This window comes from Spermophilus citellus (assembly GCF_964194105.1).
Source record: "Spermophilus citellus genome assembly, chromosome: 5".
NCBI lineage: Eukaryota > Metazoa > Chordata > Mammalia > Rodentia > Sciuridae > Spermophilus > Spermophilus citellus.
This window is the reverse complement of record NC_138186.1, coordinates 44,318,997-44,337,857: the sequence shown is the minus strand read 5'-3', so window position 1 is coordinate 44,337,857 and position 18,861 is coordinate 44,318,997. Positions and strand designations below refer to the sequence as shown.

The window sequence follows — 18,861 nt, the reverse complement described above, 5'->3', positions numbered from 1 at the left end:
TTGATAGATACCAAGTATCCACCAAAGCAGGATACTATGGATACAAAAATGTTTAAGAATTAGTTCTTTGACCCACAGAATTTTGAGAAGTGTATTAACAAGAAGGTGGTGTAACAGTAATGTGGTATCAAGATCATTAATTGGGGGGAGGGTGTTGGGGTTATGGCTCAGGCTCAGTGGTAGGCTAGTATGCATGAGGCACTGGGTTCGATCCCCAGCACTACATAAATATAAAAAAATAAAGGCATTATGTCCACCTAAAAGTAACAAATAAATGAATAAGATCATTCATTCACATTTGACCAATACACAGATCAATACCCTTTTCTAAGTCACTTAATAAATAAAGGAACATCAAATTATATAAGGCCCCTCTACTCTTTTAAAACATAATGTTTTAAATGTCTAGGGTGCGCTTGCAATGAAAGCAGTTACAGCGTTTGAGGAAAGAGATTCAGAATTCAAAATTATAGAGAATTTGATTCAATTAGTCTTAAGGAACCTAAGCACGTTATTTAACTTCACAGAGCTTCAATGCTTCGTTTATGAAGTCAATTTTAGTATATTTGTTATAGACACAGTTAAAATACAGATCTTACTAGATTATGCACGTGTCAAATTCTCACTATTAATGTCTTATGAAATGAAGTAAATGATTTTTTCATTCTTTCCTCGTCTCTTGAAAGGGAAGCACAGACTTTTTAAGATAGTAACAAAACAGCATTCTCTGTTTGCCTAGAAACGTTTGCTTTAGGTTCTTCCATTTAGGAAAATGATCTCAAAATGTCCGTCAGGGATGACATGATTTCTACTAAACAAATTAAAAGGAAATTAAATTCCGCTGCAATGAGGAGTCCTCAAGCGCCACGCCTACGGGCTATTCTCCAAACTGCAGCCTCGAGCCACGACTGCAACCACAACCCATTTTCATTTCTCATGAGTCAGCGGACTCCATGTCTGGGAGGACCGCGGAAGGGCGCTCTGGATGCAGGATTCGGTAGACATCTATGGTAGAGCCCTTCTATCTGCTGCCAGCACTTTCTGGCGCCAGACTCTCTGGTCGCGGTTTGGAAATCTGCGCGGGAAGTGGGCGGTAATGGGTTGTCCCTTGGAGCTGCCCAATCTTGGTGCGTTATTCCGTAAACTCCTGGCGGCCTCGGATTATATTCTACTTTAACTCCCGCTTGAGCCGTGAGGGGGCGGGGAAAGGGCGGACCTTCGAAAGTGCCTGTGCTCTGGGAGCTTCATCAATCAGCGCACTGCAGCATATGAAAGACAGCTACAGGAGCCAATCAGCGATTCAAGTTCCTTCCGGACACGCACTCGCGCCACCCAGGTCACGGCCGTTACTGGTGGCGCGCGCGGCGACTCAAAGTAGGTAAATTCTGGGGGCCTCGCCCTCGGCTCCCCGGGTACCATCTTGATTCCTCCGGAGGGCGGGAGGGGCGTGCCTTGGGTGCGACTGGGTGGAGGTAATTTAGAAATTTGCTTCTTAGATTGTAATACTCATCCTTGTCTGGAGCCTTGAGCCGGGTATGAGCACACAGAAAGACGTTGGGCTACGAGGGAACCCATTGGGGTGTGGGGAATCAAAGATCTTGGCCCTTGGAATTGGAGCCAGGGGTCGTGGGCATCGCTGAATTGGCGCGTCAAAAGTACGGATTTAACACTTTCTCCATGGGGGCGTCCTCTTTTTCCTAGCAACAGTTTTCCTCTAGGGTGGCATCTTTCTAGGTAAATTCCACTCATGCTATTTTGAGTTTCTACCTTATTTTATTTCTTCTTTCATCAGTAGGCTCGATGATGTCTTTTCCATAGGGTAGGATTCATGTTTATGTTTGGTTTAGGATGTATCCTGAATACCTCCAACTGTGCCAGGTGCACCATAACCATAAACATAAATGATGGACCCTAGGGAAAAGACACAGTTCACTGATCCAATCCTGGAAGTAGTGTGAAGGTTATAAGGTTTACATCATAGAGTCCTTGCTAAAAAGTTTAGGTTTTATTTTATGCTATGGGCATTGAAAGCCATCAAGAGACTATTATACAAGGAGAGAGATTATTTGGGTGATCTTGGGCAAGTCCCTTAACCCATCTATGTTGAAGTTTCTTTATCTGGGAAAAAGGAGAATAATAATACCTACTTTACAGGGAACAGTAGATGAGGCAGTATAAACTATTTAGAACAGTGCTTGACACATAGAATCCTCTTGTGTATACCAGCTGTTATGTTCTTTACACTTCAGTCTGATTACACTGAGGCGGTTTGATACAGTGTAAAAAGTGGGCTTTGCAATCAGAAACATATTTATTTCTGTCTGCCCACCTATCTGCTGTGTTATCTTGAGCAAGTTATTTAATGTTTTAGCATTAGCTGACTACTGTGCCTGGCAATATAATACCCAACACATGCTTGGCACATGTTAGCAAAATGGTTTTTCAAACTGTGAGTTGCACTCCAGTAGTGGATGGTGAAATCAATTTAGTGGATTGAAATCAGTATTTAAAAACTATAGTGAATTGGGCATGTAAATATAGGCCTGTAATCCCAGTGACTCAAGAGTCAGGCAGAAGAATCATAAGCCTTGGCAGCTTAGCAAGGCTCTGTCTAAAAATTAAATAAGAAAGATCAGCGGTAGAGTGCCCCTGGATTCAATCCTCAGCCTCCCAAGTCACTGGGAATACAAGTATTCATCACCACATCCAGTTCTCAAAACTTTCTTGAGGTGGACCCTTGCTAAGGTATCAAGGCTATTAGATCTAGGCTATTGGGCTTCAGTGATTCTCCTGCTGCATCATGCCCAGTTTTCAGTTTTATTTTAAATTTGAAAAGCACATATTTGTATATAGTTTGTACTTGGAACATTGTGATATTTCTTACTTTGTGTCATAGTAAAAAAAAAAAAAAAATTCAGGGGCAAGGGTGCATACCTGTAATCCCAACAACTCAGGAGGCTGAGACAGGAGGATTGAAAGTTCAGGGCCAGCTTTAGCAATTTATTGAGGCCATGAGCAACTTAGTGAGACCCTAAGGGATAAGACAAAAAGGGCTGGAGATGTAGCTCAGTGGTAAAGCACCCCTGGGTTCAATTTTCATAACAATAAATAAATAATAAGTTATTTTAGCCAAGCATGGTGACATACACCTATAAACCCAGTGAATCAGGAGCCTGAGGCATGAGGATTACAAGTTAAGACCAATCTCAGTAACTGTCAAGACCCTGAACAATTTAGCAAGATCCTGTCTCAAAATAAAATATAAAAAGGACTGGGGATGTGGTTCAATGGTTAAATATCCCTGGGTTCAATTTTTGGAACCAAAAAAAGTAATAAAAGGGGCTAGAGATGTAGCTCAGTGATAAGTGCCCCTGGGTTCAATCCCCAGTACCACAAATCCCAGTACTGGTTCAATACCCAGTATTGGAAATTGAACCCAGAGTCCCATCCATGCTAGATCATTCTACCACTGAGCATTATCCTCAGCCCTTTTTATTTTTTTAAAGACATGGTCTTGCTTAGTTGTCCAGGCTGGTATGGCACTTGAAATCCTACTGCCTCAGCCTCCTGAGTAGCTGGGATTATAGGCATTTGCTGCTGTACCCAACTTAAAAGACTTTTTAAAATCAATAATGCAGGGGACTGAAATCAGGGCCTTGCACTTGCTAGGCAAATGCTGTACCATTGAGTTAACACATATAGCCACCCCAGAATATATTTTTTTAGTGCTTCAGAAGGATAGAAATAGAGTGATTGGTGGGAAGAGAAGCATCAATTACTTTTACTATCCAGGTTTATCCCTACTTATCATTCTCTCTGATGCTGTGTATGAACAAGTAATGGGGATGATGATAATGTGTTTCCTTCCCAGACCATGGAAGACACCCAGGCCGTTGACTGGGATGTTGAAGAAGAGGAAGAGACAGAGCAATCTAATGAATCCTCAGGATATATCTTGGAGCCTATAGGACGACTGCATATCTTCAGTGGTGCCCACGGACCAGAAAAAGGTCAGAGGGTATTGAGTGCTGAAGTTTGGATATAGGTCTTTTATTTTTCTTGGTTGGAGAGTTACAAGTTTACATTTGTTTCAAGGAAATATGAAAAACTGTTTTACTAGGTTGGATAAAAGGGGACTGACAGATGATTGTTCTGGGCTACAGCCCTGGACACTCTAGGAGTTATTTTACGTTGATAGGAGAAGATGAAGAGGATCAAATAAAAATCTACTGTGGCTGGCGTGGTGGCACACGACTGTAATCCCAGAGGCTCGGGAGGTTGAGGCAGGAAGATCATGAGTTCAAAGCCAGCCTCAGCAAAAGGGTTGGGGATATAACTTAGTGGTTAAATGCCCCTAGGTTTAATCCTCAGTACCAAAAACAAAAAAATAAAAATACCAAAAACCTACTGTGGTCTGGAAATGGATGGTAGTGAGGTAGTAATGATTGCACAACAATGTGCTCTTTTTTTTTTTTTTTTTTTTTTTTTTTTTTAGTTGTCAATGGACACAATACCTTTGTTTATTTATTTGTTGTTATGTAGTACTGAGGATCAAACTTGTGCCTCACACATGCTGGGCACATGTTCTACCATTGAGCTACAGCCCCAGCCCCAACAGTGTGTTCTTAATACTATTGAACTGCATGCTTTAAATGACTAAAAAGGTAAATTTATATTATATATATTTTATATAATGAAAAAATCCCCATGTAGATGGGTTGCATATGAATAATGCATTGCATATATATATATTTTTTCTTTATTTATTTTAGGTGTAGATGGACACAAAACAATGCCTTTATTTTTATGTGGTACTGAGAATTAACCCAGGTCCCGCCTGTGCTAGGCAAGCACTCTACCGCTGAGCCATAATCCCAGCCCGCATATATTCTTCAATTCCTAGATTTTTCTAGGAATTGGGGGGGGGGGCAGGATACCAGAGATTGAACCCAGAGGCTCTTACCTACTGAGCCACATTCCCAGCTGGTTTTGTATTTCATTTTGAGACAAGTTCTTGCTAAGTTGCTTAGGAACTCACTAAGTTGCTGAGCCTGGCTTTGAACTTGCGATCCTCTTGCCTTAGTCTCCCAAGTTATAGGATTTATAGGCATGAACCACTGCACCTGGATGTTCTAGGACTTTTTATTTTTCTAATGTGCTTTTGGGAGCTTTGAGAAAGTAGTAGGGTATTTAACTAGAAGATTTTCCTAATGACAGGCCAGGACTCTGGCCTTGGAACCTGTCTACCTCTCTCATTTTTAGATTTTCCACTATTCCTCGGGAAGAATGTGATAGGCCGACTGCCTGACTGCTCTGTGACCCTGCCCTTTCCATCCATCTCCAAACAACATGCAGTGATTGAAATCTCAGCTTGGAACAAGGCACCTGTCCTCCAGGATTGTGGGAGCCTTAATGGTACTCAAATCTTGAGGCCTCCTAAGGTCCTGAGCCCTGGTTTGAGTCACCGTCTCAGGGATCAGGAATTGATTCTCTTTGCCGATTTACCCTGCCAGTACCATCGCCTTGATGTCCGCCCACCCTGTGTTTCCCGGGGTCCCCTAACTGTAGAGGCGACCCCCAGGGTACAGGAAGAAACTCAGCCCTCCAGACTTCCCTTGGCTGAGGACTCAGAGGAGGAAGAAGGTAAGTTTGTGTATTGGCAGTGTGGATGAAGAGACAGGGATGATGAGTGTGATATTGTCAAGTTACTCCTTTTTGTTCTTGCCAGGTTTCTCAAAAGGGTGTGTGGTGAAAGAATCAAGGACCACATCTTCCTCTTTGGCAACAGTAGTTCCAGAAAGGTAAGTACCACAGGGCTAGATATGTGAGTCTTCAAATAGGAAGAACCAGGGTCTGGAGGATCAGTCTCTAACAGAGATGATCACGTTGAAAGTTGAGGCTGTGGGTTTGTATATATTCATTCACTCAGCTTATTTTTTATGGAGCACCTAGATGAACCAAGCTGGAGATAGAAGAGCAAATACTACCTGTGTCTACAACTCATAGTTAAGTGGGGTATCCCTTTCCAAGAAATTCTTTAGACTCTTTCTTTTCTGTTTCACAGTGATGAAGAAGGACCTTCTCTGGCCCCAGGTGACTCTTTTGCCTTCAACTTGGACAGTGACACAGATGAGGAAGAAGGTCAGCAACCAGCAGCCAGGGAGGCCTCTTCAGCTGCTAGAAAATGTGCTGCAGCAGAGGCAGAGCAGCCTGAAGCCAGTGGAATTACAACTGATATGTGGCTAGGAAAAGTTCAGCCTCCAGGAGAGATCGATAAGGACCCAAAAGTCAAAAGGGATACAGGGAATAGGGTGGTACCAGTTGGGGTGATTTTGGAAAGAAGTCAGCCTCCTGGGGACAACAGTGACACAGATGTGGATGAAGAGAACCGGCCTCCTGGAAAGACAGCTGAGGCCCACTTGGAAAGGGTCCAGCCTTCTGGCTTCTTGGATAGTGATACTGATGTGGAAGAAGAGGGGATCCCTGCAACCCCAGCTGTAGTGCCTATGAAGAAGAGGCAAGTCTTCCATGGAGTTGGTACAAGAAGTCCTGGAACACTTGGATTGGCACATCTTCAGGAGAGCCCAGCTGGTAGTGATACAGACATGGAGGAGGGTGAGGCCCCATTGGCTGTCCCTCTGGAAAGAAGCCAAACCTCTATGGTGATTGATAGTGATACAGATGATGAAGAAGAAGTCTCAGCAGCACTCACTTTAGCATGTCTGAAAGAGAGCGGAGCTGTTTTATGGAACAGAAATGCTGATATTGAAAAGGACAGAGTCCAACCTGTGTTCCTTCAGGAGAAAAGCCTAACCACCTCTGAGAGAGATAGTGACACTGACATGGAGGAGGGGCTCCCAGTGGAAAAGAGAGAAACTGTCCTCAATGGTCATACAGACAAGGAAGAAACCCTTGTTATAGCAAATTCAGAAAATGGACAAACTCCCCTTAGAGACAATGATGTCGGTGAGGAAGCAGATATGAGTTCACCAGGGGTCCTTCTGGAGAGAAGCCAAGCTGCCTCCACCACAGGGTACATCAACATAGAAGTGAAACAGGAAGTTCCATCAGGGCCAGCTGTTATATGTTGGGGAAAGCATCAAGTGCTTGTGAAGGGGACAAATCAAACAGATAAGGAAGCGAAGCAGGAATCAGCAAAGCTGCCCATAATGCCTCTAGAGGCAGTCCAGTCTTCTGATGAGGATGGTGAAACAGATATGGAGGTGGGCATGTCTTCAGAAGTGGCAGATGTAAGAAAGAGCCAGCTTCTGGGAGAAGGGGATGCTGAGACAGAGAGGGCTACAGCTGTACTTGAGTCAGAGGGCACTCTCAAGGTGGGGGCCTATGGTGGATCACAAGTACAGCAGATGGTGGTGCACACAGGTGCTTCAGGGGAACCCCTCCAACCACAGACAGAGGGATATCCCCTTATAGGAAAGGAGAAAAAACCGCATATGAGTGAGGCCAAGGACTCCAAAGACAGCCATGATGGTAAGTGCTAACCTTTCTTCTTCCTTTGCTCTTGAAATAAACAATGGTTAAAAGGAGTGGGGAGAGAATAATAGGGTAAAGTAAAGTGTTGAGTGTTAGATATGATTTTTTTTATTATTGGTCCTATACTTCCCACCAGATTCTGAAGATCTGGACCTTCAAGCTACCCAGTGCTTTGTGGAGAGGGAGAGTCAGAATCTGGACGGTGAGAACATTTGTATTGTTTGGATTCCAGTGCCAGTGGGAACTGGGAGATAGACTAGTAGTCTTTGAAGGGTGTGAAGATTGGTGGGTATAGGGCAGGAGACAGGGAATGGGACCCTGGAGTTCTGTGGAAGAGCTGTGTTTAGGCCATCTATTCTCATGCAGTTGTTCAAAACTTGGAAGATTTACCCACCCAAACCTTCCTGTTTACTCTGCCCCAAGAGCTTGGCTCTTCCTGTTGCAGTTTTTAGACCCCAGGTACAAGAAGCTCTCTTCTCTGTACCCTAACTTTTCATCCTTTTTTGTTTTCTTTCTCTACATGTTTCTTTCATACTCTTTGAGTATTGTGCGATGTTTCTCCATCTCATCAGAAAAACGCACCATGTTGGGCTAGGGTTGTGGCTCAGAGGTAGAGTGCTTGCTTAGCATGGGCGAGGCCCTGGGTTCGATCCCCAATACCACATAAAAATAAATAAAGGCATTTAAAAAAAGAAAGAAAGAAAGAAAGAAAAACGCACCATGTTATGTCAGACTTTAATTGATTAATTTTAAAGAGACAATTGTGGTGGCACACACCTGTAATCCCAGCAATGCAGGAGGAGCACAAGTTCAAAGACAATATCAGCAACTTAGCAAGGCCCTAAACAACTTAGTGAGAACCTGTCTCAAAATAAAATATAAGGACCGGGGGTGTGACTCAGTGGTTAAGTGCTCCTGGGTTCAATCCTTAGTACCAAAAAAAAAAAAGAAAGAGAGAGGGAGAGACCACTGAGGAAGCTTTCCTGTGGGGATATATGTATGGTCATTTTGTTTGTTTTAATATTTTTTAAAGTTGTATATGGACACAATACTTTTATTTATTTATTTTTATGTGGTGTTGAGGATCGAACCCAGTGCCTCATGCATGTGAGGCAAACATTCTACCCCTGAGTCATAATCCTAGCCCCTGTATGGTCAGTTTTTGTTTTCATTTTTGTTTTGGCATTAGGAATCAACCCACAGATTTGGGTACATGAGGCAAATGCCTTACCACTGAACTATATCCCAGCCCCATGTATGGTCTTTTTATAACATTAAATATTTTAGCTATCACCCTTATCCCAGCTTTTCTTTAATATTATATTTATTATCCATGAGTTTATCTTATTTGCTTCTTAACCTTAACATTTTTTATCTACCTCTCTTTTCTTTCTGTCTCTCTGACTCCTTACTTTTAGGTGCTTTGGATGAACCATGGGAAGTCTTGGCTACACAGCCATTCTGTCCGAGAGAGTCTGAGGCCACTGAACCTCAGTTCATAGCCACCCACCTTGAGGCTAATGGATCTTGCCTGTGTCCACCTAGGGCAATACCACAAGACCAACATCCAGAGAGCCCAGTTCACACAGAGCCGTTGGGGATTCAAGGCAGAGAGATACAGACTGTGGAGAAAGACATGGGTACACGAAAAGAAACAGAGAGGGTGACCCCTGAGAAAGGGCCACTGGAGAGGGAAATCAGGGAAGGGCCACCAGAAGGAGAGAGAAAAGATGTGATGGAGGAGGAGGAAAAAACTAGAGGGATACAGGACAGAGAGCAAAAACAGGCATTAGCTGAAGACACTCAAGAGTCTGGCAAAAAGGCGAAAAACAAGAGTCCTGAAAGGTATAGGGAGAACTCGAAGGTAGAAATGGAGATATCTGAGGAAACAGAAGAGACAGAGATAGAGAAGCAGACCCTCACAAGAGAAGTATTTGAGAAAGTAGTAGAAAAACCAGTTCCAGAGAGAATGTGTGAAGCCGCTGAGTTAGAAGTGAACTTGGAGAGAGGGGAGACAGAGGGAGGAAACCAAGACCAGAAAGGACAGGCTACTAGTCCAACATCAGAGCCTGGAGTCAGGGCAGAGGAACTTCAGGGACTTGCTTCAGCCCCTGTAGTTTCTGGGAACCAGTCAGGTGGAGGAAGGGGAGCCCCAGTGAGCCCCACGAGGCAGCAGAGAGGTAAGTGAAGGCAGAAAGGAACACAAGGTGGTATGCAACCCTCATGATAATCAATCCCTGAGCAACCAACTACTTAGAACTCAACTACCCTTTTGTTACTTTCTGTCCAGGCCACTTGAATTACAAGATGCTACCTGCTGAGACAACTTCCATGGTGAGAGTTACTTTCTTGATTTCTTCCTATTCCACAAGTCATCCCTGTATCCCACCAGTGCCCTTCTCCTGGCCATGCTTTAAGCTAATCCTCTCCCCATATTCTCACTTTTTTTCCATCATTATCCCTTCTTAGTTGGCATCCATCGCTTTGCCCTTGGTACCCATTGTTTTCCATACCTGTTCCCCAAGTAGTATCTCCCTCTGACTCAGAAAGGTAGTCCCTTTCATGTTTTGTCCTTCTTTGCCCCAACCATCCTCTTCATGTACCACCACCCACATGTGGAGAACACCAAGAGGAGAGCTTTGTAGGGAAGAGGACTGCTTCCTCCCAGGGAGGTCCCAGTCTAACGGAAGAGAGGTCACATACAGGAAGAGAAATGCCAGAGGACACACTTCCACCATAAACAAGGATCAGGAACAGTGTCCCAATTTCTCTTTCTCATTACCCTCCTGCCTTGTTTCTGTTTTTCCCCAGGGTGATCCAGAATCCCCAGATGCTTGCCTGCCTGCTACAATGCCTGAAGCCTTAGCCCTACCCCTCAACTCCTTTAGCTCTCAGAGCCAAAAACATCCTGAACTTCAGTCCCTTCTTTCTCCTCTTTCATCTTCTGAGCCACTCATTCCTAGGACCAGGTACAAAAGGAGTCAGGAAACTCCAGAGCCTCCCCTATCTTCAGAGCTGGAACCTTTCCCCCCAAAGCCCAGTGTTAGGCCCCGTCGCTCCCCCAGGATGACACCCTCTCCACTTTCCTCCGCTGCCCTTGAACTCTCCTCTATTGCCCCCACAGCCCAGCCTGCCACCCCTAAGTCCACATCTCGTGCCACTAAGGGAAGGACACACAAGTCCTCTGACAAGACCCCCGAACTCCAGCCTTTCGCTCCCACAGAGCAGCCCATTACCCCCACACCTACATCTCGAGTCCCTCGGGTCAAGACAAATAGGTCCTCTGTCAAGACCCCTGAATCAGTTGTCCACACAGCCCCTGAACTCCAGCCTTCCACCTCCACAGACCAGCCAGACACTCCTAAGCTCACATCCCGAGTTACTCGGGGCAGGACACTTAGGTCCTCTGTCAACACACCTGAACCAGTATTGCCTATAGCCCCTGAACTCCAGTCTTCTGCTTCCACAGACCAGCCTTTCATTCCCAAACCCACATCCCGAGTCACTCGGGGAAGGACATGTAGGTCCTCTGTCAAGACCCCTGAACCAGTTTTCTCTGTCACCCCTGAACTCCAGACTTCCACTCCCACAGAACAGCTCTTAACCTCTAAACCCACATTTGTAGACTCTCAGGGCAGGACACATAGGTCCTCTGTCAACACACCTGAACCAATTTTACCCACAGACTCTGAGCTCCAGCCTTCCACCTCCTCAGACCAGCCTGTCACCCCCCAGCCCCCATCCCGAGTCACTCGGGGCAGGACACACAGAACTTCTGTCAAGACCCCTGAACCATTCTTACTCACAGGCCCCAAAGTCCAGCCTTCTACCTCCACAGACCACCAGCCTGTTGCCCCCCAGCTCACATCCAGAGTCACTCGGGGCAGGACACTTAGGTCCTCTGTCAAGACCCCTGAACCAATTATACCTATAGCCCCTGAGCTCCAGCCTTCCACCTCTGCAGAGCAACCTGTCACCCCTAAATCCACATCTTGGCCCACTCGGGGTAGGACACATAGGTCTTCTGTCAAGACCCCTGAAGTAGTTGTCACCACAGCCCCTGAACTCCAGCCTTCCACCTCCATAAACCAGCCTATCACCCACAAGCCCACATCTAGAATCAGTCGGGGCAGAACACGTAAGTCTGTTGAGACTCCTGAACCAGTTGAACCATCAGCCCCTGATCTTGAGCCTCCCAACTCCACAGACCAGCCTGTCGCTTCTAAGGCAGTATGTCAGAGTGGAGCACTAGAGTCTTCAACACTAAGTGCTGCCACACTTCCTGTCACTCCTGAATTCCATCCTTCTGTTACCACAGAACAGCCTGTTCCCTTTGAGCGCACTCAAACCAGTTGTACCAGGAGACAGAGAGCTGCTGGGAAGCATGGTTCCCTTACAGCTCTCATTGTCCACAAACCTAGCTCTACACCCCCTGAACCTAAATGCCGATCCTCAAGGAACCAAAGACCAAGGGCACAGAGAGCAGCTGAATGCCTTGGGACTGTTCCTGAGCCTTCCTTTCCCCAGCTTCCTGAGGCACCCATCCATGCTTCCCAGATCCAAAAGGTGGAAGCAGCAGGTACATCTGGGTTCATCCCAGAGCCCCCACCTAAGGCCTCTCGAAGCCGCAAGAGACCTTCCACTACCATAGATTCACCCCCTCTTCAAAAACGTCCCCAAAGAAGGGATGTCTCCCAGGAGACAATGTTCCCCAAGGAGGAGGAAGAAGATCCTGAGGAGATGCCAGTGAAGGAAGAGGTGAGGAGAGGGCTGGAGACTCCAAGCAGGGAGGAAGAGCTTCAGGGCTCAGACTCTCCCACCAAGGTATTTTTCAATCCCAGGACATAGTGATTCCAGACAAGAGAAGGAGAGACCAGACAGAGGAGGAGCCCAAGGGAATACCAAGCCGAAGCCTTCGACGGACCAAATCTAACCAAGAATCAGCAGTCCCTAAAGTAGGAGAGAAGGGAACTGGGGTTACAAAGGGAGGGTGGTAGCTGGTTTGAGAGATGGGCACTCCTGGCATAGCTTGCTCTGACCAGCCCAGTCTAATCCCCCAACAGGTTCTCTTCACAGGAGTTGTGGATGCTCGGGGGGAGCGGACAGTGCTGGCATTGGGGGGGAGTCTGGCCAGCTCAGTGGCAGAGGCCTCCCACTTGGTTACTGATCGAATCCGCCGGACAGTCAAGTTCCTGTGTGCCCTAGGGAAGGGAATCCCCATCCTGTCCCTGGACTGGCTACATCAGGTGAGAGGTCAGGAGATGATGACAGACCAATAGCAAGAGTGACAGGAGAAGACTGCTTACATAGCTCTGTAGGAAAATGGGAGGAAAGAGGAGACTGAGAAATGGGGCTTTAGTGATTCATACAAAAAACATTTCAAGTGCTGTCACCAGCTGCTAGGCAGGAATGCTAGGTGGGGTGTGGCTGAGATCTGATGCTGATTGCTACCTCCCTTAGTCCCGCAAGGCTGGTTGCTTCTTGCCTCCAGATCAATATGTGGTGTCTGATCCTGAGCAAGAGAAGAATTTTGGTTTCAATCTTCGGGATGCCCTGCACCGGTCTCGGGAGCGAAGGCTACTGGAGGTGAGAGGCTATCTTCTGTCCTGTGCTTCTGCCTTGCACGGGTTTCACAGTGCCTCACAGCCTTTCAGTTGCAGATATCTACTGTCACCATTTTTCTCTCTTAGGGCTATGAAATTCACGTGACCCCTGGAGTCCAGCCACCACCATCTCAGATGGGAGAGATCATCAGCTGCTGTGGAGGCACTGTCCTATCCAGCATGCCCCGGACCTATAAGGTATGGTTGGTGAGTTCTGGGTCTTCTGAAGGAGTAACTAAAAGAGGTTGCAGGATGGGCTGGAGATATAGCTCAGTTGGAAGAGTGCTTGCCTCAATGCACAAGGCCCTGTGTTTAATCTCCAGCACCACAAAAACAAATAAACAAAGAAGTGGTAGTGGGAATAGGAACATTTGGAGGAAATATAAAAGTATAGATGGGAAAAGGGTAGGGATGAGGGAACAGATCTGCTGACACCAAATGGACTTAGTTTCATTTTGTATTTATACATTTTCAGTTGTGCATATGCTACATTTATTATCTATCCCTTTGTTCTTTTGTTTCATAAACTTTTTTTTTCTTTACCCTTCCCCTACTTTTTTTTTTTTTGAGATGTGTTTCACTATTATTGCCCAGGCTGGATTTTAACTTTTGGGCTTAAGTGATTCCCCCCTACTTCAGCCTTCTGAATAGCTGGGACTATAGGCATATGCTACTATGACGAGCTTTACTGAAGTGGTTTTTTTGAGGGGGAGGGAAGTTGGTACTAGGGATTAAACCTAGGGGCACTTTATCACTGAGCTACATCCCCATCCCCCCCCCCTTTTTTTTTTAGTTGTTGATGAACCTTTCTTATTTATTCATGCATTCATTCATTTATATGCAGTGCTGAGACTCAAACCCAGTCCCTCACACATGCCAGACAAGTGCCCTACCACTGAGCCCTGGGCCCCCAGTCCTTTCTATTTTTTATTTTGAGACAGGGTCATGCTAAGTTTCTCAGGGCCTCACTACGATGCTGAGGCTGGCCTTGAACTTGCAGTTCTTCTTCCTCAGCCTCCTGAATCACTGGGATTACAGGCATGCACCACCATGCTTAGCTTTGCTGAAGTATTTTAAAGCAAACTGCAAATATATTACTGTATTACTTTCTTTCTTTTTTTTTTTTTTTTTTTTTTTTAGTGAGAGAGGAGAGAGAGAGAGAGAGAGAGAAAGAGAGAGAGAGAGAATTTTTAATATTTATTTCTTAGTTCTCGGCGGACACAACATCTTTGTTGGTATGTGGTACTGAGGATCGAACCCGGGCCGCACGCATGCCAGGCGAGCGCGCTACCGCCTGAGCCACATCCCCAGCCCCTACTGTATTACTTTCTTCTGTATACTTAAGTATATATCTCCAAGAAATATGTACATTCTCTTTTTTCTCTCTCTCTTTTTTGTCAGTACTTAGTATTTAACCCAGGGTATTCTACCACTGAGCTACATCCCTGGCACTTTTTACTTTTTGAGACAGGATCTCACTAGGATTCCCAGGCATGCCTCAAACTTGGGATCCCCCGCCTCAGTCTCCCAAGTAGCTGGGGGACTACAGGCATGTGCCATTACACCCAGCTGACACCCATCTCTTAAAAATAAAACAAAAAAAAACAAGAAGGGTTGGGGATGTAGCTCAGTGGTAGAGTGCTTGCCTAGCATGCACAAGGCCCTGGGTTTGGTCCCCAGCACTGCATTAAAAAAAAAAAGAAAGAAAGAAAATAGATACTCCAGTGCATTGCTGCATTTGTTTTTTGGGTGTTTTTTGGTTTTTGTTTTGTTTTTGTTCCTGGGATTGAACCCAGGTGCACTTTACCACTGAACTACATCCTCAGCCCTTTTTATTTTTTCTTTTGAGACAGAGTCTCACTAAGTTGCTGAGGCTGACTTTGAACTCATGATCCTCCTGCCTCAGCCTCCTAAACCACTGGTATTACAGGTGTGCTCTACCTCGTCCAACTTGCATTTATTCAGTCTCCTCTTACTGTGGAGCATTGCCTAACTCATTCTGCCTTTTGTATGTCATTCACTTTCTGCCAAAACTAGATCAGTCATCCTTTAGAATATTTGCCAGTTTGTTCCCTTGTTATATGCTATATTATTTACTATCTATTTTATGTATTTCCTATAAATTGTAATTATTTATTTGAAGTACTAGGGATGGAATCTAGGGACCCTTCACCACTGAGCTACACCCCAAGCTCTCTTCTGCTTTTTTTTTTTTTCCCTTGGGTACTGGGGACTGAACTCAGGGGCACTCGACCACTGAGCCACATCCCAAGCCCTATTTTGTATTTTTTATTTGGAGACAGGGTGTCACTGAGTTGGTTAGTGCCTCACCATTGCCGAGGCTGGCTTTGAATATGCGATTCTCTTGTCTCAGCCTCCCGAGCCACTGGGATTACAGGAGTGTGCCACCGTGTGTGGCTCTTTTTTTTTTTTTTTTTTTTTAAGTTTTCATTTTGAGATAGCATCTAAGCTGCCTAGGCCTGCCAAGGTACTGGGATTACTGATGTGCACCACCCTGCTTGGCTAATTTTAAGAGTTAGGATGAATTCAAGAGCAGCCTTTCTGGCAAGAATACTTCACAGATAGCCAGCTACTTGGGAGGCGAAGACGAAAAAAATCAGAAGCCTTCCTGGAACAATTTAGCAAGACCTTGTTTCAAAATAAAAAGGACTGGGGATGTGGCTAAGTGGTATAGCACTTGCCTAGCAAGTGGGTTCAATCACAACACCACTAAAAAGAAAAAGAGAATATTTTATAGGCAATAAGTACAATGAGCTTCATATCAGGAGGTACTACTTCAGTGATGCTAGCCCTGATTAATGGGTCCTGAATCTATTTCTAGAACTGTTTATCCCCCCTGACTTCTTTCTTTGCTCTCTCTTCCCCAGCCTCAAAGAGTTGTGATCACATGCCCCCAGGACTTCCCACGATGCTCCATTCCATCTCGGGTTGGGCTGCCCCTCCTCTCTCCTGAGTTCCTACTGACAGGAGTGCTGAAGCAGGAAGCCAAGCCAGAGGCCTTTGTCCTCTCCACTTTGGAAATGCGTTCCACCTGAAAATTCCAGCACCCTTTTCCCTACCAGACAGTAAAGTTTTCTAGAAAACAATTGGGGAAAAAAAAAAAAAACTCAGGACTTTAGAAAACACTGGGGTGTATTGATATGACTTATGATGGAAATGGTTGGGACCAGGTTTATGGGAAAACGGGGAGATTTGGACCCACAGATTTTCTGAAATGGCCATTTTAAAATCAGCCAATCCTGGAATAGGAGTGTAGCTCAGTGGTAGAGCACTTGCCTAGCATGCATGAAGCCCTGGGTTTGAGCCCCAGCACTACCCCAAAACAACAAAAAATTGACTAATCCCATGCTCATATATTTTAATGGATGCTTGTCTTTAGCCAGACAGATGTAATTATTACTCTATGGCACACTCTCCTGCCTCCAACTTGGAAGCCATCTCTCTTCTTTTCTTTCTGGAATTCTTACTTGTCCTTGAAAAATAGTGAATACAACTTTGGCATTAGGCACTTGAAGGGATACTTGGAGTGAGTAGATATGAGGTGGAATTGTGGAATAATACTAAAATATTATTCTCTCTCCCATCCCACCTGCTTAGGAGCATCCTTAGCTTTATCTTTGAGCAACTCTCTGCACTTTTCTGGCCTGCTTTTTCAGTATTTATAAAATTAGACCTTCGGCCTGATCTCTGCGATCAATAAATATTCACTCTGTGCCTTATGGTGTGGTGCAGTTTTCTTTTTCTTTGTTTTTAAATGTCTGGTTTTGAGACACCCTTTTTTAAAAATAGTTAGGAAACTGTATTTAATTTACTGTTATTTTCTATTTAGGACAAATTATGTAATATTAAAAGTTGGTCAATTACAAGGATGTAGAGAAATTGGAACACTTACATATTGGTGGTAGGAATGTAAATGGTTTGGCCTCTAAGGAAAATAGTAACAGTTGACAGTTCCTTAAGAAGTTAAACATTAGAAATTACCATATGACTCAGCAATTTTGCTCCTAAGTATATACCCCAAAAAATGAAAACATGTTTTAAAAAATATTTATACATGAATGTTAATATCAGCATTTTCCATAATAGCCAAAAGATGGATATAATACAAATGTTCAACAAGGATGAATGGATAAAAAAATGACATATGCATACGTGGAATATTATTCAACCATAAAAAGGGATGCAGTGCTGAAAAGTGCTGCAATATTTTAAGGATTAGCCTTAAAAACATTTTGCTAAGTAAAAGAAGCCAGACACAAAAGGACACATATTATATGATTACACTTCCATGAAACATCTAGAATGGTAAAACTGTAGAGACTAAGCAATATTGGTGGTTGCCAGAGGCTGGAGAGAGGAAACAATGGGTAGTCACTGCTTCATGGGTCTGGAGTTATATTTTGGAATTAAATAGAGGTGGTAGTTATGCCCATTTGCAAATGTTACTAAAAGCCATTGTATTCTCTTTAAAGGAATTAGTTTTATGTCCTGTGAATTTCACTTCAATAAAAAATAAATAAATTTATTTGTATACTTTTTCTGCATGTCAAGTATGCTTAAGCTTGGAAAAATGGTGTAGTAGAAATAATGCAAACTTTGCCAAAACACTGTTAACTTTTTCTTTTCTTTTTTTCTTTTTTTTTAAGATCTGGGAATCTAATTCAGGGCCTTGTGCATGCTAGGCAAGCATTTTATCACTGAATATATTCTAGTACTGTGCTGCCTTTTCAAAAGATTTTAATTTATTTTTTGGAACTGGAGATTGAATCCAGGGTGCTTTTCTTATTTTGAGACAGGGTCTCACTGAGTTGTTTAGGGCATTTTTAATTTGCTGAGGCAGGTCTTAAACTTGGAATCTTCCTGCCTCAGCCTCCCAAGTTGCTGGGATCAAGGGTTGCACCACCATGCCCAGACTGGTTTTTAAACTACTACTCATCTTATATACTGAACATAGCCATTGTGAGTGTGGCACACAGTAGGACCTAAATACTGATCCCCTTTTGGCAAATGAAATTTTCCATATCCCTGAGGCTTATGGGATTCCATATAATACCTACTGTCTCTAGAGGCATTTAACATTCAGGTAGTCAGGCACCTTGGAACATGCCTGTAATCCCAGTGATTTGGGAGGCTTAGGCAGGATGATTGCAAATTCAAAACCAGCCTTGGCAACTTAGCAAGGACCTGAGCAATTTAGTGAGACCCTGTCTATATAAAATATAAAAAAGGGCTGGGGATGTGACTCAGCTGAGTTAAACTGAGTCCAATCCCTGATACCAAAAAGGGGGGGGGGTTGTACTTCTTTCTAATTGGTCAATTTAAATTTCTAGAGAATAGGGATAGGAATCTTTTCTTACACTTTCAATGAATCCCATACTTTAGCACATTGCTCTGTATAATATCTATTTGTCACAATCCTAGTAGGAAATCGATGGTACAATTTATTAGAAAATTTGGGGGAAGTGTTTATAATTCAAAGAAGTAAATAGGGTTTAGGGAAATCTTAAACAATATTGCATTGTCCACAGCTCTGCTACAGCCTGAACTCAAAAAGATGAGAGCAGTTATGTGAGAGGAAGGACTTCCTGAATAAATATTGTGACCTTCGTTGGTGTAGTCCATTCAGGACCACTTTCCTATGCAGAAAGCAGGGTGGAGAGTGAGTCTATGTTTGGTGCACAATATATATGATGGCATTGATGCAGAGGAATATGGGAATACTGATCTCTTGAGAGGGAAGGAG

General features: G+C 44.2%; 1 protein-coding gene across 3 annotated transcripts; it reads left to right on the top strand.

Annotated features, from left to right (window-relative positions):
• The first annotated feature begins 871 nt into the window (after positions 1-871).
• Positions 872-17,656, top strand: MDC1 (mediator of DNA damage checkpoint 1). 3 transcript variants are annotated; one of them, XM_081293847.1, is made up of 15 exons: positions 872-1,374; positions 3,872-4,010; positions 5,263-5,643; positions 5,729-5,801; positions 6,065-7,491; positions 7,631-7,696; positions 8,913-9,674; positions 9,785-9,828; positions 10,306-10,463; positions 11,916-12,252; positions 12,336-12,449; positions 12,558-12,740; positions 12,955-13,080; positions 13,185-13,295; positions 15,986-17,656. In XM_081293847.1, exons 2-15 carry the CDS (start codon positions 3,875-3,877, stop codon positions 16,151-16,153), a joined length of 4,086 nt encoding a protein of 1,361 aa, XP_081149973.1. In that variant the 5' UTR covers positions 872-1,374; positions 3,872-3,874; the 3' UTR covers positions 16,154-17,656. The 3 variants fall into 3 exon arrangements, with proteins under 3 accessions (XP_081149973.1, XP_081149972.1, XP_081149971.1); XM_081293846.1 differs by having other exon boundaries at positions 8,913-9,134; positions 10,306-12,252; XM_081293845.1 differs by having other exon boundaries at positions 874-1,374; positions 10,306-12,252.
• Positions 17,657-18,861: the final 1,205 nt, after the last annotated feature.

What these genes read in the sequence shown, in the direction of transcription:
- MDC1 (XM_081293845.1), top strand. Translation starts at nt 3,875, where the DNA reads ATGGAAGACACCCAGGCCGTTGACTGGGATGTTGAAGAAGAGGAAGAG. An exon ending in AAGAATCAGCAGTCCCTAAA is followed by an intron (nt 12,450 to 12,557) that starts GTAGGAGAGAAG and finishes ATCCCCCAACAG; the next exon opens with GTTCTCTTCACAGGAGTTGT. An exon ending in GCATGCCCCGGACCTATAAG is followed by an intron (nt 13,296 to 15,985) that starts GTATGGTTGGTG and finishes TCTCTTCCCCAG; the next exon opens with CCTCAAAGAGTTGTGATCAC.